Here is a 27067-nt window from a genome sequence, read left to right on the forward strand (position 1 = left end):
CTCTGGTGGACTTTGACAGAACTGCAGAGTCTATTCTGATCAATGAGGCAGGATGGTGTGAATCCTAACTTCTAATTAAGGTGAATCTTTACTTAGTCATGCATTGATACCAATGATGCCAATGGGAGACTAAGTGAAAATGTGACTGAACTGCTAGTTAGGATTCTCCCCAATGTGAACAAGACCAGACTTAGAGTGAGGGCTCCAACGAGAACAGATGTGAAGAACAAGATGAGGATACAGAGAGAGAAAATGGAACAGGACAAGGATTCATGAGGACCAGAGGAAGGAGGGTCCCTAAACCTTAGTTAGACTGATATAGTCTCTCTACTACTACACCCATCCACTAGTACTAGAGGAAGGAGGGTCCCTAAACCTTAATTAGACTGATTTAGTCTCAACGACATCACCACACTCCTCTCTGAACCAGACCAACACAGAACTGAGGAGAGATTTGTACTGACAACACAGATATTGTACACTAACTTTAAATAACGTTATCATTTGTGATTGATTTGAAACTGCGTGATGGATTTATTCTGGAAATTATTACAATGAAATATAACTATAATGGAATACAACAGTTTGAGCCACAAGGTAAAAGCATATTATAATATTTTAACTCTTCTCTTTCCCCCTGCTGGCAAAGATGTACGGAGAGAAAAGAGTCATGAGTCAAATGTTATTGTACATTATAGTAAGACGTAGGTTTATAACACTATTGAATATAAACTATGAATATATTGAATTTATCATGCTGCTGTACTGTTGTTTAAATTCTTCATAGAGTGAAAAGTACAAGCAAATATTGCCTAGGAAATAATCGAGTTTCCTTTTCAAATCAACTATTTTAAATAGATATGGAAGATTATTAAATAGGTACTTTCAGACTGTTCTTATAATACAATCATATCACACTAATTAAAGGTTCTCAATAATGTGAAGTTTTAATATAAACTAAACTTGTGGTCCATCTCTGGTTATTCATTAACATTACAGTAAACCTGCCCTACATCTTGGATATCTAGATCAACTATTTCTGGATCTGGACTAAAGTCAGAGAGCAGGCTGCTCTATTTGAGATCAGTTAAACTCCCCCTCATGTAGAGCTGCTAACACTGATGTTCATCAACATGCTCCAATACAAACACTTGTTCTTTAGAATGTTCTTTATTGAATATCCACAATACAGCAAAGCTCTAACTATTCCTCTATTATACATCTGCTAAACAACCCATTTCAAATATAACAAGTCTACTTATCATATAGCCTATGATATCAGTATGATTAGCTATTTATCTTTTATGGAACATAATGTAAATATGCAGGTGAAACTTGTAATGAATTAACAATAACTTGAAAGGTGATGTAGAAAATCAAATAGACATTACAATGGATCTCAGGCTATTCAGTGCTGCATTCAGACTTCTTGATGTCTTTCTCAGCGAACTTGGATCCCGCGATGACTTTACACGAGAACACTTTGTCCCGGTTCCATTCTGACGTGTCAACGGTCAGACAGCTGCTGAGTTGAAACGTCTTGTCGGCTTGCGGCACCGGGCCACTCGTAGCGATGCCGCCGGTGACCGGATTCCCTCCAGCTGTCCAGCTGACATCTGCGTAGCCCATGGCCATCTGACTGGCCAGACACACCAGGGTGACTTTGCTGGACTTCAACTCATCGCTGGACGGAGGGAGGATGGTCAAGACAGGCGGAGGGAGGGTAGAGTCTGGAACCAATGGAATGAGCATAATAAATATTACGCAAAATCATTTGATAAGTTAGTAGAATGAAAAGGGGTTGTGTGATTATACTGTAGAATAAAAAAATACAACGTTTTCTCAAAGGCTACAAACAATTAACATTCTGGCCTCATAAATTAAAAGGCACTAAAACCATGTAATTCTATCGTTACATGTTACTCACAAATCTCTGTTTGTACCTGGTCTTAGTTTTAAACTTCCTAAGTATCTCTCCATATGTGACTTTTCAGAGGTGAAGCAGATTTCTGTACAAGTTGATAATGAGTTCAGATCTCTAAGTTTAAACATAATCAAGTAGTCAGATGTGCTGAATGAGGGATACAATCAAACATATGTCCTACTACTAGTCACCCAGGAAACAGAGTTACCAACTGTAATGTAGTAGCCTGCAATGTAATGAATCATGTAGCAACATTGTGTAACTACCATATACATGGTTTTATCATTATTTAATATAACGTGGGACCAATACCTTAAAGGTTGATACAACTTTATGTTGACTTCACATCCAAATCTACCTCTGAGTAAATAGATGATTATTGTATGAGACATTATAAAGGAGTATTGTTGTCAAGTGAAAGCAGTAACCTACATGGTCAAATAGTCCATCATGTTTTTTAAGTTTAAATGTGAAATCAACAACTACAGATGTACTGTAGGTTATGAAGATGTCACATGGTGTTCATGACTCTTGATAATCAGTCCACAAAGTAGGTTATTTACACTAAATAAATATGAAAGAAGAATATAATGTTCAATATGTAACTCTATTAACTATTACGTTTTACAAAAAACCTTGAATACAAAAATATCAGGTTAAATAAAGGGAACTCACCAGTAACAATGAGCTTGGTTCCTGGTCCGAATACCACAGTGATTCAGTTTGTTTACACAGCCGTACAATAACCTCCTCTCTCTCTACTGAGAGGACAGGAACTGAAACATCCCATTCAGACAGAGCTTCACTCTCTACTGAGAGGACAGAAACTGAAACATCCCATCCAGACAGAGCTTCACTCTCTCTACTGAGAGGACAGGAACTGAACCATCCCATTCAGACAGAGCTTCACTCTCTCTACTGAGAGGACAGGAACTGAACCATCCCATTCAGACAGAGATTCACTCTCACTACTGAGAGGACAGGAACTGAAACATCCCATTCAGACAGAGCATCACTCTCTCTACTGAGAGGACTGGAACTGAAACATCCCATCCAGACAGAGCTTCACTCTCTCTACTGAGAGGACAGGAACTGAAACATCCCATTAAGACAGAGCTTCACTCTCACTACTGAGAGGACAGGAACTGAAACATCCCATTCAGACAGAGCTTCACTCTCACTACTGAGAGGACAGGAACTGAAACATCCCATTCAGACAGAGCTTCACTCTCTCTACTGAGAGGACAGAAACTGAACCATCCCATTCAGACAAAGCTTCACTCTCTCTACTGATAGGACAGGAACTGAAACATCCCATTCAGACAGAGCTTCACTCTCACTACTGAGAGGACAGGAACTGAAACATCCCATTCAGACAGAGCTTCACTCTCTCTACTGAGAGGACAGGAACTGAAACATCCCATTCAGACAGAGCTTCACTCTCTCTACTGAGAGGACAGGAACTGAACCATCCCATTCAGACAGAGCTTCACTCTCTCTACTGAGAGGACTGGAACTGAACCATCCCATTCAGACAGAGCTTCACTCTCTCTACTGAGAGGACAGGAACTGAAACATCCCATTCAGAGAGCTTCACTCTCTCTACTGAGAGGACAGGAACTGAAACATCCCATTCAGACAGAGCTTCACTCTCTCTACTGAGAGGACAGTAACTGAAACATCCCATTCAGACAGAGCTTCACTCTCTCTACCGAGAGGACAGGAACTGAAACATCCCATTCAGACAGAGCTTCACTCTCTCTACTGAGAGGACAGTAACTGAAACATCCCATTCAGACAGAGCTTCACTCTCACTACTGAGAGGACAGGGACTGAAACATCCCATTCAGACAGAGCTTCACTCTCACTACTGAGAGGACAGGAACTGAAACATCCCATTCAGACAGAGCTTCACTCTCTCTACTGAGAGGACAGAAACTGAAACATCCCATCCAGACAGGGCTTAACTCTCACTACTGAGAGGACAGCAACTGAAACATCCCATTCAGACAGAGCTTCACTCTCACTACTGAGAGGACAGCAACTTAAACATCCCATTCAGACAGAGCTTCACTCTCTCTACTGAGAGGACAGGAACTGAAACATCCCATTCAGACAGAGCTTCACTCTCTCTACTGAGAGGACAGGAACTGAAACATCCCATTCAGACAGAGCTTCACTCTCTCTACTGAGAGGACAGGAACTGAAACATCCCATTCAGACAGAGCTTCACTCTCTCTACTGAGAGGACAGGAACTGAAACATCCCATTCAGACAGAGCTTCACTCTCACTACTGAGAGGACAGCAACTGAAACATCCCATTCAGACAGAGCTTCACTCTCACTACTGAGAGGACAGCAACTTAAACATCCCATTCAGACAGAGCTTCACTCTCTCTACTGAGAGGACAGGAACTGAAACATCCCATTCAGACAGAGCTTCACTCTCTCTACTGAGAGGACAGGAACTGAAACATTCCATTCAGACAGAGCTTCACTCTCTCTACTGAGAGGACAGGAACTGAAACATCCCATTCAGACAGAGCTTCACTCTCTCTACTGAGAGGACAGGAACTGAAACATCCCATTCAGACAGAGCTTCACTCTCTCTACTGAGAGGACAGGAACTGAAACATCCCATTCAGACAGAGCTTCACTCTCTCTCAGACAGAGCTTCACTCTCTCTACTGAGAGGACAGGAACTGAAACATCCCAATCAGACTGAGCTTCACTCTCTCTACTGAGAGGACAGGAACTGAAACATCCCATTCAGACAGAGCTTCACTCTCTCTACTGAGAGGACAGGAACTGAAACATCCCATTCAGACAGAGCTTCACTCTCACTACTGAGAGGACTGGAACTGAACCATCCCATTCAGACAGAGCTTCACTCTCTCTACTGAGAGGACAGGAACTGAACCATCCCATTCAGACAGAGCTTCACTCTCTCTACTGAGAGGACAGGAACTGAACCATCCCATTCAGACAGAGATTCACTCTCACTACTGAGAGGACAGGAACTGAAACATCCCATTCAGACAGAGCATCACTCTCTCTACTGAGAGGACTGGAACTGAAACATCCCATCCAGACAGAGCTTCACTCTCTCTACTGAGAGGACAGGAACTGAAACATCCCATTAAGACAGAGCTTCACTCTCACTACTGAGAGGACAGGAACTGAAACATCCCATTCAGACAGAGCTTCACTCTCACTACTGAGAGGACAGGAACTGAAACATCCCATTCAGACAGAGCTTCACTCTCTCTACTGAGAGGACAGAAACTGAACCATCCCATTCAGACAAAGCTTCACTCTCTCTACTGATAGGACAGGAACTGAAACATCCCATTCAGACAGAGCTTCACTCTCACTACTGAGAGGACAGGAACTGAAACATCCCATTCAGACAGAGCTTCACTCTCTCTACTGAGAGGACAGGAACTGAAACATCCCATTCAGACAGAGCTTCACTCTCTCTACTGAGAGGACAGGAACTGAACCATCCCATTCAGACAGAGCTTCACTCTCTCTACTGAGAGGACTGGAACTGAACCATCCCATTCAGACAGAGCTTCACTCTCTCTACTGAGAGGACAGGAACTGAAACATCCCATTCAGAGAGCTTCACTCTCTCTACTGAGAGGACAGGAACTGAAACATCCCATTCAGACAGAGCTTCACTCTCTCTACTGAGAGGACAGTAACTGAAACATCCCATTCAGACAGAGCTTCACTCTCTCTACCGAGAGGACAGGAACTGAAACATCCCATTCAGACAGAGCTTCACTCTCTCTACTGAGAGGACAGTAACTGAAACATCCCATTCAGACAGAGCTTCACTCTCACTACTGAGAGGACAGGGACTGAAACATCCCATTCAGACAGAGCTTCACTCTCACTACTGAGAGGACAGGAACTGAAACATCCCATTCAGACAGAGCTTCACTCTCTCTACTGAGAGGACAGAAACTGAAACATCCCATCCAGACAGGGCTTAACTCTCACTACTGAGAGGACAGCAACTGAAACATCCCATTCAGACAGAGCTTCACTCTCACTACTGAGAGGACAGCAACTTAAACATCCCATTCAGACAGAGCTTCACTCTCTCTACTGAGAGGACAGGAACTGAAACATCCCATTCAGACAGAGCTTCACTCTCTCTACTGAGAGGACAGGAACTGAAACATCCCATTCAGACAGAGCTTCACTCTCTCTACTGAGAGGACAGGAACTGAAACATCCCATTCAGACAGAGCTTCACTCTCTCTACTGAGAGGACAGGAACTGAAACATCCCATTCAGACAGAGCTTCACTCTCACTACTGAGAGGACAGCAACTGAAACATCCCATTCAGACAGAGCTTCACTCTCACTACTGAGAGGACAGCAACTTAAACATCCCATTCAGACAGAGCTTCACTCTCTCTACTGAGAGGACAGGAACTGAAACATCCCATTCAGACAGAGCTTCACTCTCTCTACTGAGAGGACAGGAACTGAAACATTCCATTCAGACAGAGCTTCACTCTCTCTACTGAGAGGACAGGAACTGAAACATCCCATTCAGACAGAGCTTCACTCTCTCTACTGAGAGGACAGGAACTGAAACATCCCATTCAGACAGAGCTTCACTCTCTCTACTGAGAGGACAGGAACTGAAACATCCCATTCAGACAGAGCTTCACTCTCTCTACTGAGAGGACAGGAACTGAAACATCCCATTCAGACTGAGCTTCACTCTCTCTACTGAGAGGACAGGAACTGAAACATCCCATTCAGACAGAGCTTCACTCTCTCTACTGAGAGGACAGGAACTGAAACATCCCATTCAGACAGAGCTTCACTCTCACTACTGAGAGGACTGGAACTGAACCATCCCATTCAGACAGAGCTTCACTCTCTCTACTGAGAGGACAGGAACTGAAACATCCCATTCAGAGAGCTTCACTCTCTCTACTGAGAGGACAGGAACTGAAACATCCCATTCAGACAGAGCTTCACTCTCTCTACTGAGAGGACAGTAACTGAAACATCCCATTCAGACAGAGCTTCACTCTCTCTACCGAGAGGACAGGAACTGAAACATCCCATTCAGACAGAGCTTCACTCTCTCTACTGAGAGGACAGTAACTGAAACATCCCATTCAGACAGAGCTTCACTCTCACTACTGAGAGGACAGGGACTGAAACATCCCATTCAGACAGAGCTTCACTCTCACTACTGAGAGGACAGGAACTGAAACATCCCATTCAGACAGAGCTTCACTCTCTCTACTGAGAGGACAGAAACTGAAACATCCCATCCAGACAGGGCTTAACTCTCACTACTGAGAGGACAGCAACTGAAACATCCCATTCAGACAGAGCTTCACTCTCACTACTGAGAGGACAGCAACTTAAACATCCCATTCAGACAGAGCTTCACTCTCTCTACTGAGAGGACAGGAACTGAAACATCCCATTCAGACAGAGCTTCACTCTCTCTACTGAGAGGACAGGAACTGAAACATCCCATTCAGACAGAGCTTCACTCTCTCTACTGAGAGGACAGGAACTGAAACATCCCATTCAGACAGAGCTTCACTCTCTCTACTGAGAGGACAGGAACTGAAACACCCCATTCAGACAGAGCTTCACTCTCACTACTGAGAGGACAGGAACTGAAACATCCCATTAAGACAGAGCTTCACTCTCACTACTGAGAGGACAGGGACTGAAACATCCCATTCAGACAGAGCTTCACTCTCACTACTGAGAGGACAGCAACTGAAACATCCCATTCAGACAGAGCTTCACTCTCACTACTGAGAGGACAGCAACTTAAACATCCCATTCAGACAGAGCTTCACTCTCTCTACTGAGAGGACAGGAACTGAAACATCCCATTCAGACAGAGCTTCACTCTCTCTACTGAGAGGACAGGAACTGAAACATTCCATTCAGACAGAGCTTCACTCTCTCTACTGAGAGGACAGGAACTGAAACATCCCATTCAGACAGAGCTTCACTCTCTCTACTGAGAGGACAGGAACTGAAACATCCCATTCAGACAGAGCTTCACTCTCTCTACTGAGAGGACAGGAACTGAAACATCCCATTCAGACAGAGCTTCACTCTCTCTACTGAGAGGACAGGAACTGAAACATCCCATTCAGACTGAGCTTCACTCTCTCTACTGAGAGGACAGGAACTGAAACATCCCATTCAGACAGAGCTTCACTCTCACTACTGAGAGGACAAGAACTGAAACATCCCATTCAGACAGAGCTTCACTCTCTCTACTGAGAGGACAGAAACTGAAACATCCCATCCAGACAGGGCTTCACTCTCACTACTGAGAGGACAGCAACTTAAACATCCCATTCAGACAGAGCTTCACTCTCTCTACTGAGAGGACATGAACTGAAACATCCCATTCAGACAGAGCTTCACTCTCTCTACTGAGAGGACAGGAACTGAAACATCCCATTCAGACAGAGCTTCACTCTCTCTACTGAGAGGACAGGAACTGAAACATCCCATTCAGACAGAGCTTCACTCTCTCTACTGAGAGGACAGGAACTGAAACATCCCATTCAGACAGAGCTTCACTCTCTCTACTGAGAGGACAGGAACTGAAACATCCCATTCAGACAGAGCTTCACTCTCTCTACTGAGAGGACAGGAACTGAAACATCCCATTCAGACAGAGCTTCACTCTCTCTACTGAGAGGACAGGAACTGAAACACCCCATTCAGACAGAGCTTCACTCTCTCTACTGAGAGGACAGGAACTGAAACATCCCATTCAGACAGAGCTTCACTCTCTCTACAAACATCTCAGGCTTTTCTAGAGTTTCTCTCTATGAAGTAACAGTATATAGTAAAGCATCATATTCTGCTGTTTGTGTCTGGTCCTTTTAAATCCATCAGTTAAAGCACTATCCATATGATGCAGTATTGACCTGATGATGATGATGATGATGATGGTGGTGATGATGATGATCACAACGAGAGACAAAATCAGTTTCCTTTCAGACAATGTCTTCTTATAATCTTGTTGACATGTAGGGATGGATGGTAGTTCTATATTCAGATCTCCCATTGTGACATGTATATATTGTTATAATAATCACTGATCAACTTCAACTACTGTTTCTTACAGTTCACCCCTCTGCCACGCATGAATCAGAAGTGAGTGTGTTTGGTGAGGAGGTTTTTGTCATGGTGTATATCACTGTGATACGTATTCCTTAACAGAGCTGTCCCAGGTCTTACAATAATACACTGTTGAGTTTGTCTCCTCCACATTGTTAATAATCAAACAGTAATCTGATTTACACTGATGATTAGATGTGAATTTAGGAGAGTAGAAACCAGAACCATATTCTACAGATCTCCAACCAGTGTGGTACCATTGTAAAACATACTGAGGGACTCCTCCTGGAACCTGTTTATACCAGCGAGCAGCAATATCCTGAACAGTCCCCAGGTTACAGTCCAGAGTGGCCTTCTCTATTATCAACAGTCCCCAGGTTACAGTCCAGAGTGTTTGTCTCTATTATCAACAGTCCCCAGGTTACAGTCCATAGTGTTCGTCTCTATTATCAACAGTCCCCAGGTTACAGTCCATAGTGTTTGTCTCTATTATCAACAGTCCCCAGGTTACAGTCCAGAGTGGCCTTCTCTATTATCAACAGTCCCCAGGTTACAGTCCAGAGTGTTCGTCTCTATTATCAACAGTCCCCAGGTTACAGTCCAGAGTGTTCGTCTCTATTATCAACAGTCCCCAGGTTACAGTCCATAGTGTTCGTCTCTATTATCAACAGTCCCCAGGTTACAGTCCATAGTGTTCGTCTCTATTATCAACAGTCCCCAGGTTACAGTCCAGAGTGTTCGTCTCTATTATCAACAGTCCCCAGGTCACAGTCCATAGTGTTTGTCTCTATTATCAACAGTCCCCAGGTTACAGTCCAGAGTGTTCGTCTCTATTATCAACAGTCCCCAGGTTACAGTCCAGAGTGTTCGTCTCTATTATCAACAGTCCCCAGGTTACAGTCCAGAGTGTTCGTCTCTATTATCAACAGTCCCCAGGTTACAGTCCATAGTGTTCGTCTCTATTATCAACAGTCCCCAGATCACAGTCCATAGTGTTCGTCTCTATTCTCAACAGTCCCCAGGTTATAGTCCAGAGTGTTCGTCTCTATTAATCAAATCAAATCAAATGTATTTATATAGCCCTTCGTACATCAGCTGATATCTCAAAGTGCTGTACAGAAACCCAGCCTAAAACCCGAAACAGCAAGTAATGCAGGTGTAGAAGCACGGTGGCTAGGAAAAACTCCCTAGAAAGGCCAAAACCTAGGAAGAAACCTATAGAGGAACCAGGCTATGTGGGGTGGCCAGTCCTCTTCTGGCTGTGCCGGGTGGAGATTATAACAGAACATGGTCAAGATGTTCAAATGTTCATAAATGACCAGCATGGTCAAATAATAATAAGGCAGAACAGTTGAAACTGGAGCAGCAGCACGGTCAGGTGGACTGGGGACAGCAAGGAGTCATCATGTCAGGTAGTCCTGGGGCATGGTCCTAGGGCTCAGGTCAGTTGAAACTGGAGCAGCAGCACGGCCAGGTGGACTGTGGACAGCAAGGAGTCATCATGTCAGGTAGCCCTGGGGCATGGTCCTAGGGCTCAGGTCCTCCGAGAGATAGAAAGAGAGAAGGAGAGAATTAGAGAATGCACACTTAGATTCACACAGGACACCGAATAGGACAGGAGAAGTACTCTAGATATTACAAACTGACCCTAGCCCCCCGACTCATAAACTACTGCAGCATAAATACTGGAGGCTGAGACAGGAGGGGTCAGGAGACACTGTTGCCCCATCCGAGGACACCCTCGGACAGGGCCAAACAGGAAGGATATAACCCCACCCACTTTGCCAAAGCACAGCCCCCCCACCACTTATCAACAGTCCCCAGGTCACAGTCCATAGTGTTCGTCTCTATTATCAACAGTCCCTAGGTTACAGTCCATAGTGTTCGTCTCTATTATCAACAGTCCCCAGGTTACAGTCCAGAGTGTTTGTCTCTATTATCAACAGTCCCTAGGTTACAGTCCAGAGTGTTCGGCTCTATTCTCAACAGTCCCCAGGTTACAGTCCATAGTGTTCGTCTCTATTATCAACAGTCCCCAGGTTACAGTCCATAGTGGCCGTCTCTATTATCAACAGTCCCCAGGTTACAGTCCATAGTGTTCGTCTCTATTATCAACAGTCTCTCCTCTTCTCACTGTTATTACAGACTGACTATCATGGAGGTTATCTGATACATGGAGTCTTCTGTTAGGACTGAACCTTCTGGAATATCACTTTATCATTCATGCTTTGTGACAACTAGGTGTAATTGTTAATGACAACATTCTACTAAATGTGTGAAGGGTTTTGTGTAAAACACAAGCATGGAATGTTCTCCTCCTGCAGACACACTGGTTCAGGATGACTTGACATTCAGTTAGTGTCTATATTCAGAACATCTGAAAGCAGAAGTGAGTGTATTTGGTGAGGAGATTTTTGTCATGGTGTATATCACTGTGATACGATCTCTTCAACAGAGTTGTCCCAAGTCTGACAGTAATACACTGCTGAGTCTGTCTCCTCCACAGTGTTAATAATCAAACGATAATCTGATTTAGACTGATGATCAGATGTGAATTTAGGAGAGGAGAAACCAGAGCCATAGGAAGGAGCACTATTACCATGGTAGAAATATAAAACAAACTGAGGAACTCCTCCTGGAACCTGTTTATACCAACGAGCACCACTATTCTCAACAGTCCCCAGGTTACAGTCCAGAGTGGCCGTCTCTCCTTTCCTCACTGTCACAACAGGAGGCTTCTGTGTTACCACAGTCACACCACTGACACCTGGGAAATAAGAAGATGACATGTAGTAAAGAGAAACATACAGACTCATTATTAATAAACCAGGAAGTAAAACCTCCAGGAAGTCAGACTCCTTACATGTTAGAGCAGTGATGAGAGTGCAGAGTGTCCCCAGCATCTTGTCAGTGTGAGGTGTGAACGGCCCTTACTGTCCAGCTGAGAGATGAGCAGGGATGGAGTGTGAGGACAGGAGAGGCTGCAGGACCCACCTATAAGGAGACAGACATGGAGGACCAGAGGGAGGGGCCTCTAGAGTTAACCAATCACCAAGCCAGGGAGGACCAGAGGGAGGGGCCTCTACAGTTAACCAATCACCAAGCCAGGGAGGACCAGAGGGAGGGGCCTCTACAGTTAACCAATCACTATCTACTCTCAAACGTACTGTATCTGGGTCTTCACAAGACCAACAGACAGATTTCTAAATAATAACTGGATGTATCCTATATTTTCATAACTGTGACACACATTTCAATTAAAGTCACTATTAAACTATAAAAAATAGAAATATTTAAGAGAAGACTATTTCATAAACATATTGGATTTGTTTTGTTGCATTGTAAATATCAGTATTCTGTTTCTTCTCATTTATGTTAGTTAGTATATATCAGCATGTCATAATATAGATAATAACATTATAATAATATAATCTGGACCTGATGGTGGGGTTCTGAACTAACAGTACATCACTAAATGCCTGTTGATGTAATATGTCTCTACTGTAAACTAGGGGACTGACTATCATGGAGGTTATCTGATACATGGAGTCTTCTGTTAGGACTGAACCTTCTGGAATATCACTTTATCATTCATGCTTTGTGACAACTAGGTGTAATTGTTAATGACAACATTCTAGTAAATGTGTGAAGGGTTTTGTGTTAAACACAAGCATGGAATGTTCTCCTCCTGCAGACACACTGGTTCAGGATGACTTGACATTCAGTTAGTGTCTATATTCAGAACATCTGAAAGCAGAAGTGAGTGTGTTTGGTGAGGAGGTTTTTGTCATGGTGTATATCACTGTGATACGTACTCTTTAACAGAGTCATCATATGTATTACAGTAATACACTGCTGAGTCTGCCTCCTCCACATTACTGATTATAAACTGATAATCCTTATCAGACGTGGCTTTAGATGTGAAACGATCAGAGGAGAAACCAGATCCATATTCATCAGGGGAGGAGTGAGTATGGTGAAACCTTAACACATACTGAGGAGCTCCTCCTGGAACCTGTTTATACCAGATTACATAATAAACTTCATCTTTGGTGATGTCACAGTGAAAAGTAGCAGTCCCCTTTGTACTGACAGTCAGTACTGAAGGTGTCTGTGTCACTGCTTTCTGGCAACTGACATCTGTGGGAATGAAATACATTTTAAGACATTTAATCAAACATGAATTAACAACTTCTAATGGCTTTCTTTGATTCATGTTGAACATATAGTAAATTCCTTACATGTTAGAGCAGTGATGAGAGTGCAGAGTGTCCCCAGCATGTTGTCAGTGTGGGGTGTGAACGGCCCTTACTGTCCAGCTGAGAGATGAGCAGGGTTGGAGTGTGAGGAGAGGAGAGGCTGCAGGACCCACCTATAAGGAGACAGACAGGGAGGATCAGGGGGTGGGGCCTCTATAGTTAACCAATCACCAAGCCATGGATAACTAGAGGGAGGGGCCTCTGCAATCAACCTACCACCAGCTACTCTCATTGTTGATTGTTATTATTATTTTTCACTGTAATTTTTCTGAATGATCAAAGTAACCAGAATATATGAGAGACTAGTATGATCATTGTTCTACATGAGATCCTGTCTTGTTCACTGACTCATATTCTACCTCATCAATCATATCTGTAGTTTAATATCCTACAGTAGATCTACACAAGACCAACATAATGATGAGGTATCTAATCTCCTACCTCCATCAAACCATGTCTGTAGTTTATTATCCTATACTAGTTCTACACAAGACCAACATAATGATGAGGTATCTAATCTCCTACCTCCATCAAACCATGTCTGTAGTTTATTATCCTATACTAGTTCTACACAAGACCAACATAATGATGAGGTATCTAATCTCCTACCTCCATCAAACCATGAATGGAGTTTATTATCCTATTCTAGTTCTACACAAGACCAACACAATGATGAGGTACTCAGGATGTCTCCCTATTCCCCTTATAGTGCAGTACTGTTGACCAGAACCTAATGGGCCTTTGTCAAAAGTAGTGCACTATAAAGGGAATATAGTGCCATTTGGGAAACATTTTCAGTTTCAGTCCACTCCTCTGGTCACCTGCAGACCCCCCCACCACCCCCTCCCCTCACACAGTTCTGAGAGGAGATAAAACAACCCCTTAATTTACATGAAGCTATAAATAAGGAGAGGAGGAGGGGAAGCAGGTGTGTTCTGGGGGAGAAAGGGAGCAACACATCACTGTCTGTAACTCAGTGTCAGAACTAGAACACGTCCCTGGTGAGTGACTCTGATAACTAGAGATAGTAGATATGAAACCACCAGCTGGTCTTTGGGTGGGACTGAAACCAGTGGTCTACAGACAGCTGTTCCTGTTGTAAAGTACATGTAGATCTTTCCTCAGTCATTATTGGTGGTCCTACATCCTCCTCTGGTGGACTTTGACAGAACTGCAGAGTCTATTCTGATCAATGAGGCAGGATGGTGTGAATCCTAACTTCAAACTAAGGTGAATCTTTACTTAGTCATGCATTGATGCCAATGATGCCAATGGGAGACTAAGTGAAAATGTGACTGAACTGCTAGTTAGGATTCTCCCCAATGTGAACAAGACCAGACTTAGAGTGAGGGCACCAACGAGAACAGATGTGAAGAACAAGATGAGGACACAGAGAGAGAAAATGGAACAGGACAAGGGTTCATGAGGACCAGAGGAAGGAGGGTCCCTAAACCTTGTAACGGTTTTCTTCCGTTGAAGGAGAGGAGGACCAAAATGCAGCGTGGTTAGAGTTCAACACTACAAAATACAAAACAACAAATGTGAAAAACCGAAACAGTCTTATCTGGAGCATAGACACAAAGACAGAAGACAACCACCCACAAAATACCCAAAGAACATGGCTGCCTAAATATGATTCCCAACCTTCCTCTAATTGAGAACCAATCTAGGCAACCATAGACTTATATAAACACCTAGACTAGACACACCCCATAAACATACAAAACCCCATGGACCAGACAAAACACATATATCACCCATGTCACACCCTGACCTAACCAAAATAATAAAGAAAACAAAGATAACTAAGGCCAGGGCGTGACACACCTTAGTTAGACTGATATAGTCTCTCTACTACACCCATCCACTAGTACTAGATGAAGGAGGGTCCCTAAAACCTTAGTTAGACTGATATAGTCTCTCTACTACACCCATCCACTAGTACTAGATGAAGGAGGGTCCCTAAAACCTTAGTTAGACAGATATAGTCTCTCTACTACACCCATCCACTAGTACTAGATGAAGGAGGGTCCCTAAAACCTTAGTTAGACAGATATAGTCTCTCCACAACACCCATCCACTAAGACCAGAGGAAGGAGGGTTCCTAAACCTTAGTTAGACTTATTTAGTCTCAACGACATCACTACACTCCTCTCTGAGGAAGGAGGGTCCCTAAACCTTGATTAGACTGATATAGTCTCTCCACTACACCCATCCACTAAGACCAGAGGAAGGAGGGTCCCTAAACCTTAGTTAGACTGATTTAGTCTCAACTACATCACTACACTCCCCTCTGAACCAGACCAACACAGAACTGAGGAGAGATTTGTACTGACAACACAGATATTATACACTAACTTTAAATAACGTTATCATTTGTGATTGATTTGAAACTGCGTGATGGATTTATTCTGGTAATTATTACAATGAAATACAACTATAATGAAATACAACAGTTTGAGCCACAAGCATATTATAATATTTTAACTCTTCTCTTTCCCCCTGCTGGCAAAGATGTACGGAGAGAAAAGAGTCATGAGTCAAATGTTAACGTACATTATAGTAAGACGTAGGTTTATAACACTATTGAATATAAACTATGAATATATTGAATTTATCATGCTGCTGTACTGTTGTTTAAATTCTTCATACAGTGAAAAGTACAAGCAAATATTGCCTAGGAAATAATCGAGTTTCCTTTTCAAATTAACTATTTTAAATAGATATGGAAGATTATTAAATAGGTACTTTCAGAATGTTCTTATAATACAATCATATCACACTAATGAAAGGTTCTCAATAATGTGAAGTTTTAATATAAACTAAACTTGTGGTCCATCTCTGGTTATTCATTAACATTACAGTAAACCTGCCCTACATCCTGGATATCTAGATCAACTATTTCTGGATCTGGACTAAAGTCAGAGAGCAGAATGCTCTATTTGAGATCAGTTAAACTCCCCCTCATGTAGAGCTGCTAACACTGATGTTCATCAACATGCTCTAATACAAACACTTGTTCTTTAGAATGTTCTTTATTGAATATCCACAATACAGCAAAGCTCTAACTATTCCTCTATTAATCATCTGCAAAACAACCCATTTCAAATATAACAAGTCTACTTATCATATAGCCTATGATATCAGTATGATTAGCTATTTATCTTTTATGGAACATAATGTATAAGGGCCACTCATAGCGATGCCGCCGGTGACCGGATTCCCTCCCGCTGTCCAGCTGACATCTGCGTAGCCCATGGCGTAGCCCATTCACTCTCTCTACTGAGAGGACAGGACCTGAAACATCCCATTCAGATAGAGCTTCACTCTCTCTACTGAGAGGACAGGAACTGAAACATCCCATCCAGACAGAGCTTCTCTCTCTACTGAGAGGACAGGTACTGAAACATCCCATTCAGACAGAGCTTCACTCTCTCTACTGAGAGGACAGGACCTGAAACATCCCATTCAGACAGAGCTTCACTCTCTCTACTGAGAGGACAGGAACTGAAACATCCCATCTAGACAGAGCTTCTCTCTCTACTGAGAGGACAGGTACTGAAACATCCCATTCAGACAGAGCTTCACTCTCTCTACTGAGAGGACAGGAACTGAAACATCCCATCCAGACAGAGCTTCTCTCTCTACTGAAAGGACAGGTACTGAAACATCCCATTCAGACAGAGCTTCACTCTCTCTACTGAGAGGACAGGACCTGAAACATCCCATTCAGACAGAGCTTCACTCTCTCTACTGAGAGGACAGGAACTGAAACATCCCATCTAGACAGAGCATCTCTCTCTACTGAGAGGACAGGTACTGAAACATCCCATTCAGACAGAGCTTCACTCTCTCTACTGAGAGGACAGGAACTGAAACATCCCATTCAGACAGAGCTTCACTCTCTCTACTGAGAGGACAGGAACTGAAACATCCCATTCAGACAGAGCTTCACTCTCTCCACTGAGAGGACAGGAACTGAAACATCCCATTCAGACAGAGCTTCACCCTCTCTACTGAGAGGACAGGAACTGAAACATCCCATTCAGACAGAGCTTCTCTCTCTACTGAAAGGACAGGTACTGAAACATCCCATTCAGACAGAGCTTCACCCTCTCTACTGAGAGGACAGGAACTGAAACATCCCATTCAGACAGAGCTTCACTCTCTCTACTGAGAGGACAGTAACTGAAACATCCCATTCAGACAGAGCTTCACTCTCACTACAAACATCTCAGGCTTTTCTAGAGTTCCTCTCTATGAAGCAACAGTATAAAGTAAAGCATCATATTCTGCTGTTTGTGTCTGGTCCTTTTAAATCCATCAGTTAGAGCTCCATCCATATGATGCAGCATTGACCTGATGATGATGATGATGATGATCACAACAAGAGAGACAACATCAGTTTCCTTTCAGACAATGTCTTCTTATAATCTTTTTGACATGTGGTAATGGATGGTTCCTCCATTTCCAGATCTCCCATTGTGTCTTGTATATAATGTTATAATAATCACTGATCAACTGATGTTTCTTAGAGTTCACCCCTCTGCCACGCATGAAGCAGACGTGAGTGTATTTGGTGAGGAGGTTTTGTCATGGTGTATATGACTGTGATAGGAGAGTCATTTTGAGTCTGACAGTAATACACTGATGAGTCTGTCTCCTCCACATTGTTAATAATCAAAAAATAATCTGATTTAGACTGATGATTAGATGTGAATTTAGGAGAGGAGAAACCAGAACCATATTCTACAGAGCTCCAACCAGTGTGGTACCACATTAACACGTACTGAGGGACTCCTCCTGGAACCTGTTAATACCAACCAGTAATATTATCAACAGTCTCCAGGTTACAGTCCATAATGGTGGTCTCTATTATAAACAGTCCCCAGGTTACAGTCCATAGTGTTCGTCTCTATTATCAACAGTCCCCAGGTTACAGTCCATAGTGGCCATCTCTATTATCAACAGTCCCCAGGTTACAGTCCATAGTGGCCATCTTTATTATCAACAGTCCCCAGGTTACAGTCCATAATGGTGGTCTCTATTATAAACAGTCCCCAGGTTACAGTCCATAGTGGCCGTCTCTATTATCAACAGTCCCCAGGTTACAGTCCATAGTGGCCGTCTCTATTATCAACAGTCCCCAGGTTACAGTCCATAGTGGCCATCTCTATTATCAACAGTCCCCAGGTTACAGTCCATAATGGTGGTCTCTATTATAAACAGTCCCCAGGTTACAGTCCATAGTGGCCGTCTCTATTATCAACAGTCCCCAGGTTACAGTCCATAGTGGCCATCTCTATTATCAACAGTCTCCAGGTTACAGTCCATAATGGTGGTCTCTATTATAAACAGTCCCCAGGTTACAGTCCATAGTGTTCGTCTCTATTATCAACAGTCCCCAGGTTACAGTCCAGAGTGGCCGTCTCTCCTTTCCTCACTGTCACAACAGGAGGCTTCTGTGTTACCACAGTCACACCACTGACACCTGGGAAATAAGAAGATGACATGTAGTAAAGAGAAACATACAGACTCATTATTAATAAACCAGGAAGTAAAACCTCCAGGAAGTCAGACTCCTTACATGTTAGAGCAGTGATGAGAGTGCAGAGTGTCCCCAGCATGTTGTCAGTGTGTGGTATGAACGGCCCTTACTGTCCAGCTGAGAGATGAGCAGGGATGGAGTGTGAGGAGAGGAGAGGCTGCAGGACCCACCTATAAGGAGACAGACAGGGAGGACCAGAGGGAGGGGCCTCAGCAGGTAACCTATGACCAAGCCAGGGAGTACCAGAGGGCCGGGCCTCTGCAGGTAACCAATCACCAGCTTCTATTATTGTTGATTGACATACAGTGCCTTGCGAAAGTATTCGGCCCCCTTGAACTTTGCGACCTTTTGCCACATTTCAGGCTTCAAACATAAAGATATAAAACTGTATTTTTTTGTGAAGAATCAACAACAAGTGGGACACAATCATGAAGTGGAACGACATTTATTGGATATCTCTAACTTTTTTAACAAATCAAAAACTGAAAAATTGGGCGATTTTGATTACCTGTGTGTAATCAAGTCTCCGTATAAATGCACCTGCACTGTGATAGTCTCAGAGGTCCGTTAAAAGCGCAGAGAGCATCATGAAGAACAAGGAACACACCAGGCAGGTCCGAGATACTGTTGTGAAGAAGTTTAAAGCCGGATTTGGATACAAAAAGATTTCCCAAGCTTTAAACATCCAAAGGAGCACTGTGCAAGCGATAATATTGAAATGGAAGGAGTATCAGACCACTGCAAATCTACCAAGACCTGGCCGTCCCTCTAAACTTTCAGCTCATACAAGGAGAAGACTGATCAGAGATGCAGCAAAGAGGCCCATGATCACTCTGGATGAACTGCAGAGATCTACAGCTGAGGTGGGAGACTCTGTCCATAGGACAACGATCAGTCGTATATTGCACAAATCTGGCCTTTATGGAAGAGTGGCAAGAAGAAAGCCATTTCTTAAAGATATCCATAAAAAGTGTTGTTTAATGTTTGCCACAAGCCACCTGGGAGACACACCAAACATGTGGAAGAAGGTGCTCTGGTCAGATGAAACCAAAATTGAACTTTTTGGCAACAATGCAAAACGTTATGTTTGGCGTAAAAGCAACACAGCTGAACACACCATCCCCACTGTCAAATCTGAAAAACTGAAAAATACTCTGCTGTTTTCAGCCAAGATCTCAGCGATCACTGCCTCATTGCCTGCATCCGTAATGGGTCTGTGGTCAAACGACGACCCCTTATCACTGTCAAACGCTCCCTAAAACACTTCAGCGAGCAGGCCTTTCTAATTTACCTGGCCCGGGTACCCTGGAAGGATGTTGACCTCATCCCGTCAGTAGAGGATGCCTGGTCATTCTTTAAAAGTGCCTTCCTCATCATCTTAAATAATTCCCCTTTCAAAACATGTAGAATCAGGAAAAGATATAGCCCTTGGTTCACTCCAGACCTGACTGCCCTTGACCAGCGCAAAAACATCCTGTGGCATTCTGCATTAGCATCGAATATCCCCTGTGATATACAACTTTTCAGGGAAGTTAGGAACCAATATACACAGGTAGTTAGCAAAGCTAAGGCTAGCTTTTTCAAGCAGAAATTTGCATCCTGTAGCACAAACTCAAAAAAGTTCTATGAAACTGTAGTCTATGGAGAATAAGAGCACCTCCTCCCAGCTGCCCACTGCACTGAGGCTAGGAAACACTGTCACCACCGATAAATCTAATTTAATTTCAGAGCTGGTCCATTTCAGAGCAGGTCATGGGTGCACCTCAGCCACGCTCAAGGTCCTAAACGATATCATAACCACCATAAGAGACATTACTGTGCAGCCGTATTCATCGACCTGGCCAAGGTGTTCGACTCTGTCAATCACCACATTCTTATTGGCAGACTCAATAGCTTTGTTTTCTCAAATGATTCCCTCGCCTGGTTCACCAACTACTTCTCTGATAGAGTTCAGTGTGTCATATTGGAGGGCCTGTTGTCCGGACCTCTGGCAGTCTCTATGGGGGTGCCACAGGGTTCAATTCTCGGGCCGACTCTCTTCATTAATGATGTTGCTCTTGCTGCTGGTGATTCTCTGATTCACCTCTACGCAGACGACACCATTCTGTATACTTCTGGCCCTTCTTTGGACTCTGTGTTAACTAACCTCCAGATGAGCTTCAAAGCCATGCAACTCTCCTTCCGTGGCCTCCAACTGCTCTTAAATGCTGGTAAAACTAAATGCATGCTCTTCAACCGATCACTGCCCGCACCTGCCCGCACGTCCAGCATCACTACTCTGGATGGTTCTGACTTGTGGATACTCTGGATGGTTCTGATATGTGGACAACTGCAAATACCTAGGTGTCTGGTTAGACTGTAAACTCTCCTTCCAAACTCACATCAAGCATCTCCAATCCAAAATTAAATCTAGAATCTGCTTCCTATTTCACAACAAAGCATCCTTCACTCACGCTGCCAAACATCCCCTCGTAAAACTGACCATCCTACCGATCCTTGACTTCGGCGATGTCATTTATAAATTAGCCTCCAACACTCTACTCAACAAATTGGATGCAGTCTATCACAGTGCCATCCGTTTTGTTACCGTTTTGTCATACACTACCCACCACTGCGACCCGTGCGCTCTCATTGGCTGGCCCTCGCTTCATACTCATACTCATACATGCAGCGTTTAATCCACTGGCTCCAGGTCATCTACAAGTCTCTGGTAGTTAAAGCCCCGCCTTATCTCAGCTCGCTGGTCACCATAGCAGCACCCATCCGTAGCACCTGCTCCAGCAAGTATATCTCACTGGTCACCCCCAAAGCCAATTTCTCCTTTGGTCGCCTTTCCTTCCAGTTCTCTGCTGCCAATGACTGGAACGAACTGCAAAAGTCACTGAAGCTGGAGACTCATATCTCCCTCACTAACTTTAAGAACCAGCTGTCAGAGCAGCTCACAGATCACTGCACTTGTACATAGGCCATCTGTAAAAAGCCCATCTATCTACCTTCCTCATCCCCATACTGTATTTATTTATTTATCTTGCTCCTTTGCACCCCAGTATCTCTACTTGCACATTCATCTTCTGCACATCTACCATTCCAGTGTTTAATTGCTATATTGTAATTACTTCGCCACCATGGCCTATTTATTGCTTTACCTTCCTTAACTTACCTCATTTGCACTCACTGTATATAGACTTTTTGTTTTATTTTTCTACTGCATTATTGACTGTATGTTTTGTTTATTCCATGTGTAACTCTGTGTTGTTGTATGTGTCGAACTCCTGTGCTTTATCTTGGCCAGGTCACAGTTGTAAATGAGAACTTGTTCTCAACTAGCCTACCTGGTTAAATAAAGGTGTTCTCAACCAGCCTACCTGGTTAAATAAAGGTGTTCTCAACTAGCCTACCTAAAGGTGTTCTCAACTAGCCTACCTGGTTATATAAAGGTGTCAACTAGCCTACCTGGTTAAATAAAGGTGTTCTCAACTGGCCTACCTGGTTAAATAAAGGTGTTCTCAACTAGCCTACCTGGTTAAATAAAGGTGTTCTCAACTAGCCTACCTGGTTAAATAAAGGTGTTCTCAACTGGCCTACCTGGTTAAATAAAGGTTAAACCGGGTTAAAGGTGTTCTCAACTGGCCTACCGGGTTAAATAAAGGTGTTCTCAACTGGCCTACCTGGTTAAATAAAGGTGTTCTCAACTGGCCTACCGGGTTAAATAAAGGTTCAATTAAAAAATAATTTAAAAAAGGGAACAACACATCACTTCCTGTAACTCCGTGTCAGAGCTAGAACACGCCCCCGGCGATTTTTTTTTATACCTTTATTTAACTAGGCAAGTCAGTTAAGAACACATTCTAATGTTCAATGACGGCCTAGGAACAGTGGGTTAACTGCCTGTTCAGGGACAGAACGACAGATTTGTAACTTGTCAGCCCGGTTGCTAGTCCACCGGTCTAACCACTAGGCTACCCTGAAAGCGAAATGCTTGTGCTTCTAGTTCCGACAGTGCAGTAATATCTAACAAATAATCTAACAAATTCACAACAACTACCTAATACACACAAATCTAAAGGGGTGGAATAAGAATGTGTACATATAAATATATGGATGAGCGATGGCCGTGCAGCATAGGCAAGATGCAGTAGATGGTATAGAATACAGTATATACATATGAGATGAGTAAAGTAGGATATGTAAACATTATAAAAGTGGAATTATTTAAAGTGACTAGTATTATGTATTAAAGTGGCCAATGATTTGGAGTGATTCCTGCATCCTGAGGTAAAATAGAGGCCGGTGTTGTAGTCCAAAATACCTGGATGCTTCCTCAGTTTAGGATCTGGGTCATTCCAACAAACGATGCCTATTAAAAAGTGTAACTTGGTCAAAAATAACTTTGATTTTGTCATAAATAGCACATATTCGCCTTCATAAACAACGTGTTTTACCATCTCAAGAGGTTAAATATAGAAAGTAATATAACAAATGCCTAGTAAGTGTCAAATAAAGTAACAGAGTTGATGATTTCTTCTTAAATAAGCCATGAATCCCCTTGTGACAGGGAGAGTGGAAGCTTGTTGTGTGCAGAAAGGAGGCAATTGAATGCTTCACAAAAAATGTTTTATTGTTACAACATTTCCATCCTATCTATCTATGAGTAACAAGATTGACATAATGCTCCACCTGCTCAGTTTTCCACCAAATAACACCAGAAAATGGCCAAGAACCAGCTCACCTGCTTTTACTCTATGATTTGACTATTAGATGTTTAATGTTTCTTTGATAAAACTATTTAAAAAGGAATAGTTTCCCCATATTAATTAGACTCAACAAAATGATGTTGCCACGAGCAGCACCGGAGATATTGAGATGGGCGAGATGCAACACTTCACTCTCACACAATAACACAAAGTATCTACGCATGTGCACGGGTACTCTTCACACTGTGTACAGCGTGGTGGCCAGGCCATCAAAAGAGCGGAGAGGTTGAGCTTCGCGCTTCAACGCTCTTAGTTGTTGTGAGAATTGACTGACTACGCTGTTTACTTTCTGTATCTACATCATATTGCTGGTTTGAATGCCAGAGCCGACAAGGTGGGGGAAATCTGTCGCTGTGCCCTTGAACAAAGCACTTAAAACAAATTGCTCAATGGGCTCAGTGTAATGGCGACCCTGGCCGTGATTCCGCTCCCTGCGGGTGTCTCAGGGGGAGTTGGGATTTGCAAAAAACACATTTCATTACACACTGTGTGTAACAGAACAAATATAAACACCCCCCAATTATGTATTACTGGCTGAGGAGAGACTACACTGAATACAAATGTCATCTAATTTAATGTCCTGAACATTCGATCAATCAATCAAACATATTTTATGAAGCTCTTTTTACATCAGCAGCTGTCACAAAGTGATTTACAGATACCCAGACTGAAACCACATAGAACAGGCAGAAGCACATTGGGCAGGAAAACTCCCCAGAAGGAAGGAACTTGGGAAAGAACCTAGAGAGGAACCTTGAGAAGAAGCAGACTCAGAGGAAGGAACCTAGAGAGGAACCAGGCTCAGAGGGAGGAACCTTGAGAGGAAGCTGGCTCAGAAGGAGGAACCTAGAGAGGAAGCAGGCTCAGAGGGAGGAACCTAGATAGAAACCAGGCTCAGAGGGAGGAACCTAGATAGAAACCAGGCTCAGAGGGAGGAACCTAGATAGGAACCAGGCTCAGAAGGAGGAACCATACAGTCCATGTACCATACAGTCTACGTACCATACAGTCTATGTTACCATACAGTCCATGTACCATACAGTCTACGTACCATACAGTCTATGTTACCATACAGTCCATGTACCATACAGTCTACGTACCATACACTCTATGTTACCATACAGTCGATGTACCATCAGTCTATGTTACCATACAGTCCATGTACCATCAGTCTATGTTACCATACAGTCCATGTACCATCAGTCTATGTACCATACAGTCTCGGAGGAAAATAATGTCACTGTAACCTGATGACATCCGCAAGCCTATGAATGTGTGTAATCCACTCATCTAATCTACTTTATGTTACCTAGTGTCCACCAGAGATTAGACCAGAACATGGTTTTATGTCAAAGGCATATGGAGGTGCCCTTGATTTGCACTGAACATGGTTGTGTTTGCACTTTTGGGACTATTGCATTGATTGATCCCATAGTACCAGGCAAGCTAAATAACGCACAGACATACACCTGTCCTGCACTTGTTAAGATAACGTTCTTATTCCAATTCACTACCTGTTCACGTGTTGTATTATTATTCTGAGACACAGACCTCCCTACCCCCTCTTTTCTCGCCTCCTCATCTTTCCCTTCACCACGGTGGATATACCATATTCCTAAACGAGTCAGCGAGATTCCAGTTAGGATAAACTAGGACAGGACAATTTAAGCAAGATGGCGCTTCCCCTGTCGCCAGCTAAAGTGACGCTCCGATAGTGCAATGAGTATTGAATATCTCCTAGGGAATATAGCGAGGATTCTGGATAACTCTGTGCAGACTAATCAATCATGTGGCATTGATCTACTCTAAAGACAGAGGAAGAACATAACTTGACTTGGAGAGTAAGATTGCCACTGGACGAATGTCAAGGTGTTTGTACAGTCAGAGACAAAACCGAAAACGATGTAGCCTAAATAACGGAATCACGTCGACAAAGCAGCGCGATAAAGCAGCGGGGTTCTGTATTCTGGCTCATCATCATCAAACTGGTTGGATGACGGAGAAGAAAAGCGTGGGACGGGAGATGCCTATCTGTCGTTTTTAATCATCCGTCAGTCAAGTGAATGCCTGCGGTATCAAATTCAAAAACAAATACCGACGGGAATGTTTGTCAACATATGTCTATTGATCCGATGTGAAGGATGCGCGCACTGCGTCTCAAGGGTGTCAATGAGAAATAGCCTAAAATGCAGCGTTTAATTTGACTGGCGTACAATCCTTCGGCTAAATGTGCTTTAGTCAACATCTGATCTATTTCCATGTTGTATTTTGATAAACCCTGTCTGCTGTCGTCTCAAGACTGAAGAGGGGGGAGGATGTCCGTGGCTCTCTCCGTGACGGTTATGTCTTCAGCGTTCTTTAATCCCAGTTTTGCCTTCAGTTCCCATTTTGACTCAGGTACGTGTCGATCTCAAACGGACATTTAACCTGTGTGTGTTGTTTCATGTGTGTTTCATCTAATGTCTTTGTCAGAATGTGTATTGCTAGTATTGAATTTGAAATATAATATTCTTCTTCATCATCATCAGGTCCCTCTCTATGTTGAATCATTGTGTGTTTAAACTCTGCTGCTGGTCCTTCAGCTCCATGTGAAGGATATGGATGTTCATCTGTCAACAACAGCAGCTAGATCAACATACAGTAGCCAGTGTGCTGTTGGCAGCCTTTATAGCCTGGTTGTGTGTGTGTGTAGGTCTATGTGTGTTGATATTTGGGCAGTCTTCTTCTCCCTTTCTGTAGTCAGACCTCCAGCAGCACCCCCTTTTTTTTGCCTCTTGGAGCAGTTTCCATGGCAACCCGAGGGGAGGGTGGCATGTTATTATTTTAGAGGAATGCTGAGGAAGTTGGGATGAAGGGCAGTGTGTGTGTGTGTGTGTGTGTGTGTGTGTGTGTGTGTGTGTGTGTGTGTGTGTGTGTGTGTGTGTGTGTGTGTGTGTGTGTGTGTGTGTGTGTGTGTGTGTGTGTGTTGGTGTGTATTGGTGTGTGTGTTTCACTACCACGCTATTGCCTGCCTCTCTCAGCCTGATCCGCAGTGGAGAAAGGCAGCTCAAAGCCAACCTAGCATGCAGACCCCTGCAGGTGTGTGTGTGTGTGCGTTTGTGTGCATTTGCGTGTGTATGCTTGTGTGTCAGCCCAGTTTAGCCCAGCTCAAACCTACTTCAGTTCACTGGAGACCTCACTCCCTGACTCTGGCTCTACGGCTTGTTGTTGAAAGTACAGTAGTCTGCCTGTCTGCAGTGTTTACCCAGAGCTCAGGGCAACTGGACAGAGCAGAGCCACCATGGACTCTGGCTACTAGAGCCAGCATGATGGGCAGGAGCACTCAGGTGCTGCTGTGTTGGGGGAGGGTTTGAGAGGGGAGGAAGAGACGTGTGAGGGAGTGGGGTGTGAGGAGAGAGAGTTGGAGAGGAGGAGAGAGAGTAGAGGGGGAGAGGGTTGA

The 27067-nt window shown here is 43.4% G+C and overlaps 1 protein-coding gene across 1 annotated transcript; it reads right to left on the reverse strand.

Annotated features, from left to right (window-relative positions):
* Positions 1 to 610: 610 nt before the first annotated feature.
* LOC139421633 (immunoglobulin lambda-1 light chain-like) lies at positions 611 to 11970 on the reverse strand. Its single transcript, XM_071172700.1, has 4 exons — positions 11931 to 11970; positions 11509 to 11834; positions 2600 to 2633; positions 611 to 1730 (listed from the first exon to the last, which is right to left on the reverse strand). The coding sequence occupies exons 1-4, from the start codon at positions 11968 to 11970 to the stop codon at positions 1405 to 1407; spliced, it is 726 nt and encodes a 241-aa protein (XP_071028801.1). The 3' UTR covers positions 611 to 1404.
* Positions 11971 to 27067: the final 15097 nt, after the last annotated feature.

The sequence above is a fragment of the Oncorhynchus clarkii genome, chromosome 12 (assembly GCF_045791955.1).
Source record: "Oncorhynchus clarkii lewisi isolate Uvic-CL-2024 chromosome 12, UVic_Ocla_1.0, whole genome shotgun sequence".
Classification (NCBI taxonomy): Eukaryota; Metazoa; Chordata; class Actinopteri; order Salmoniformes; family Salmonidae; genus Oncorhynchus; species Oncorhynchus clarkii.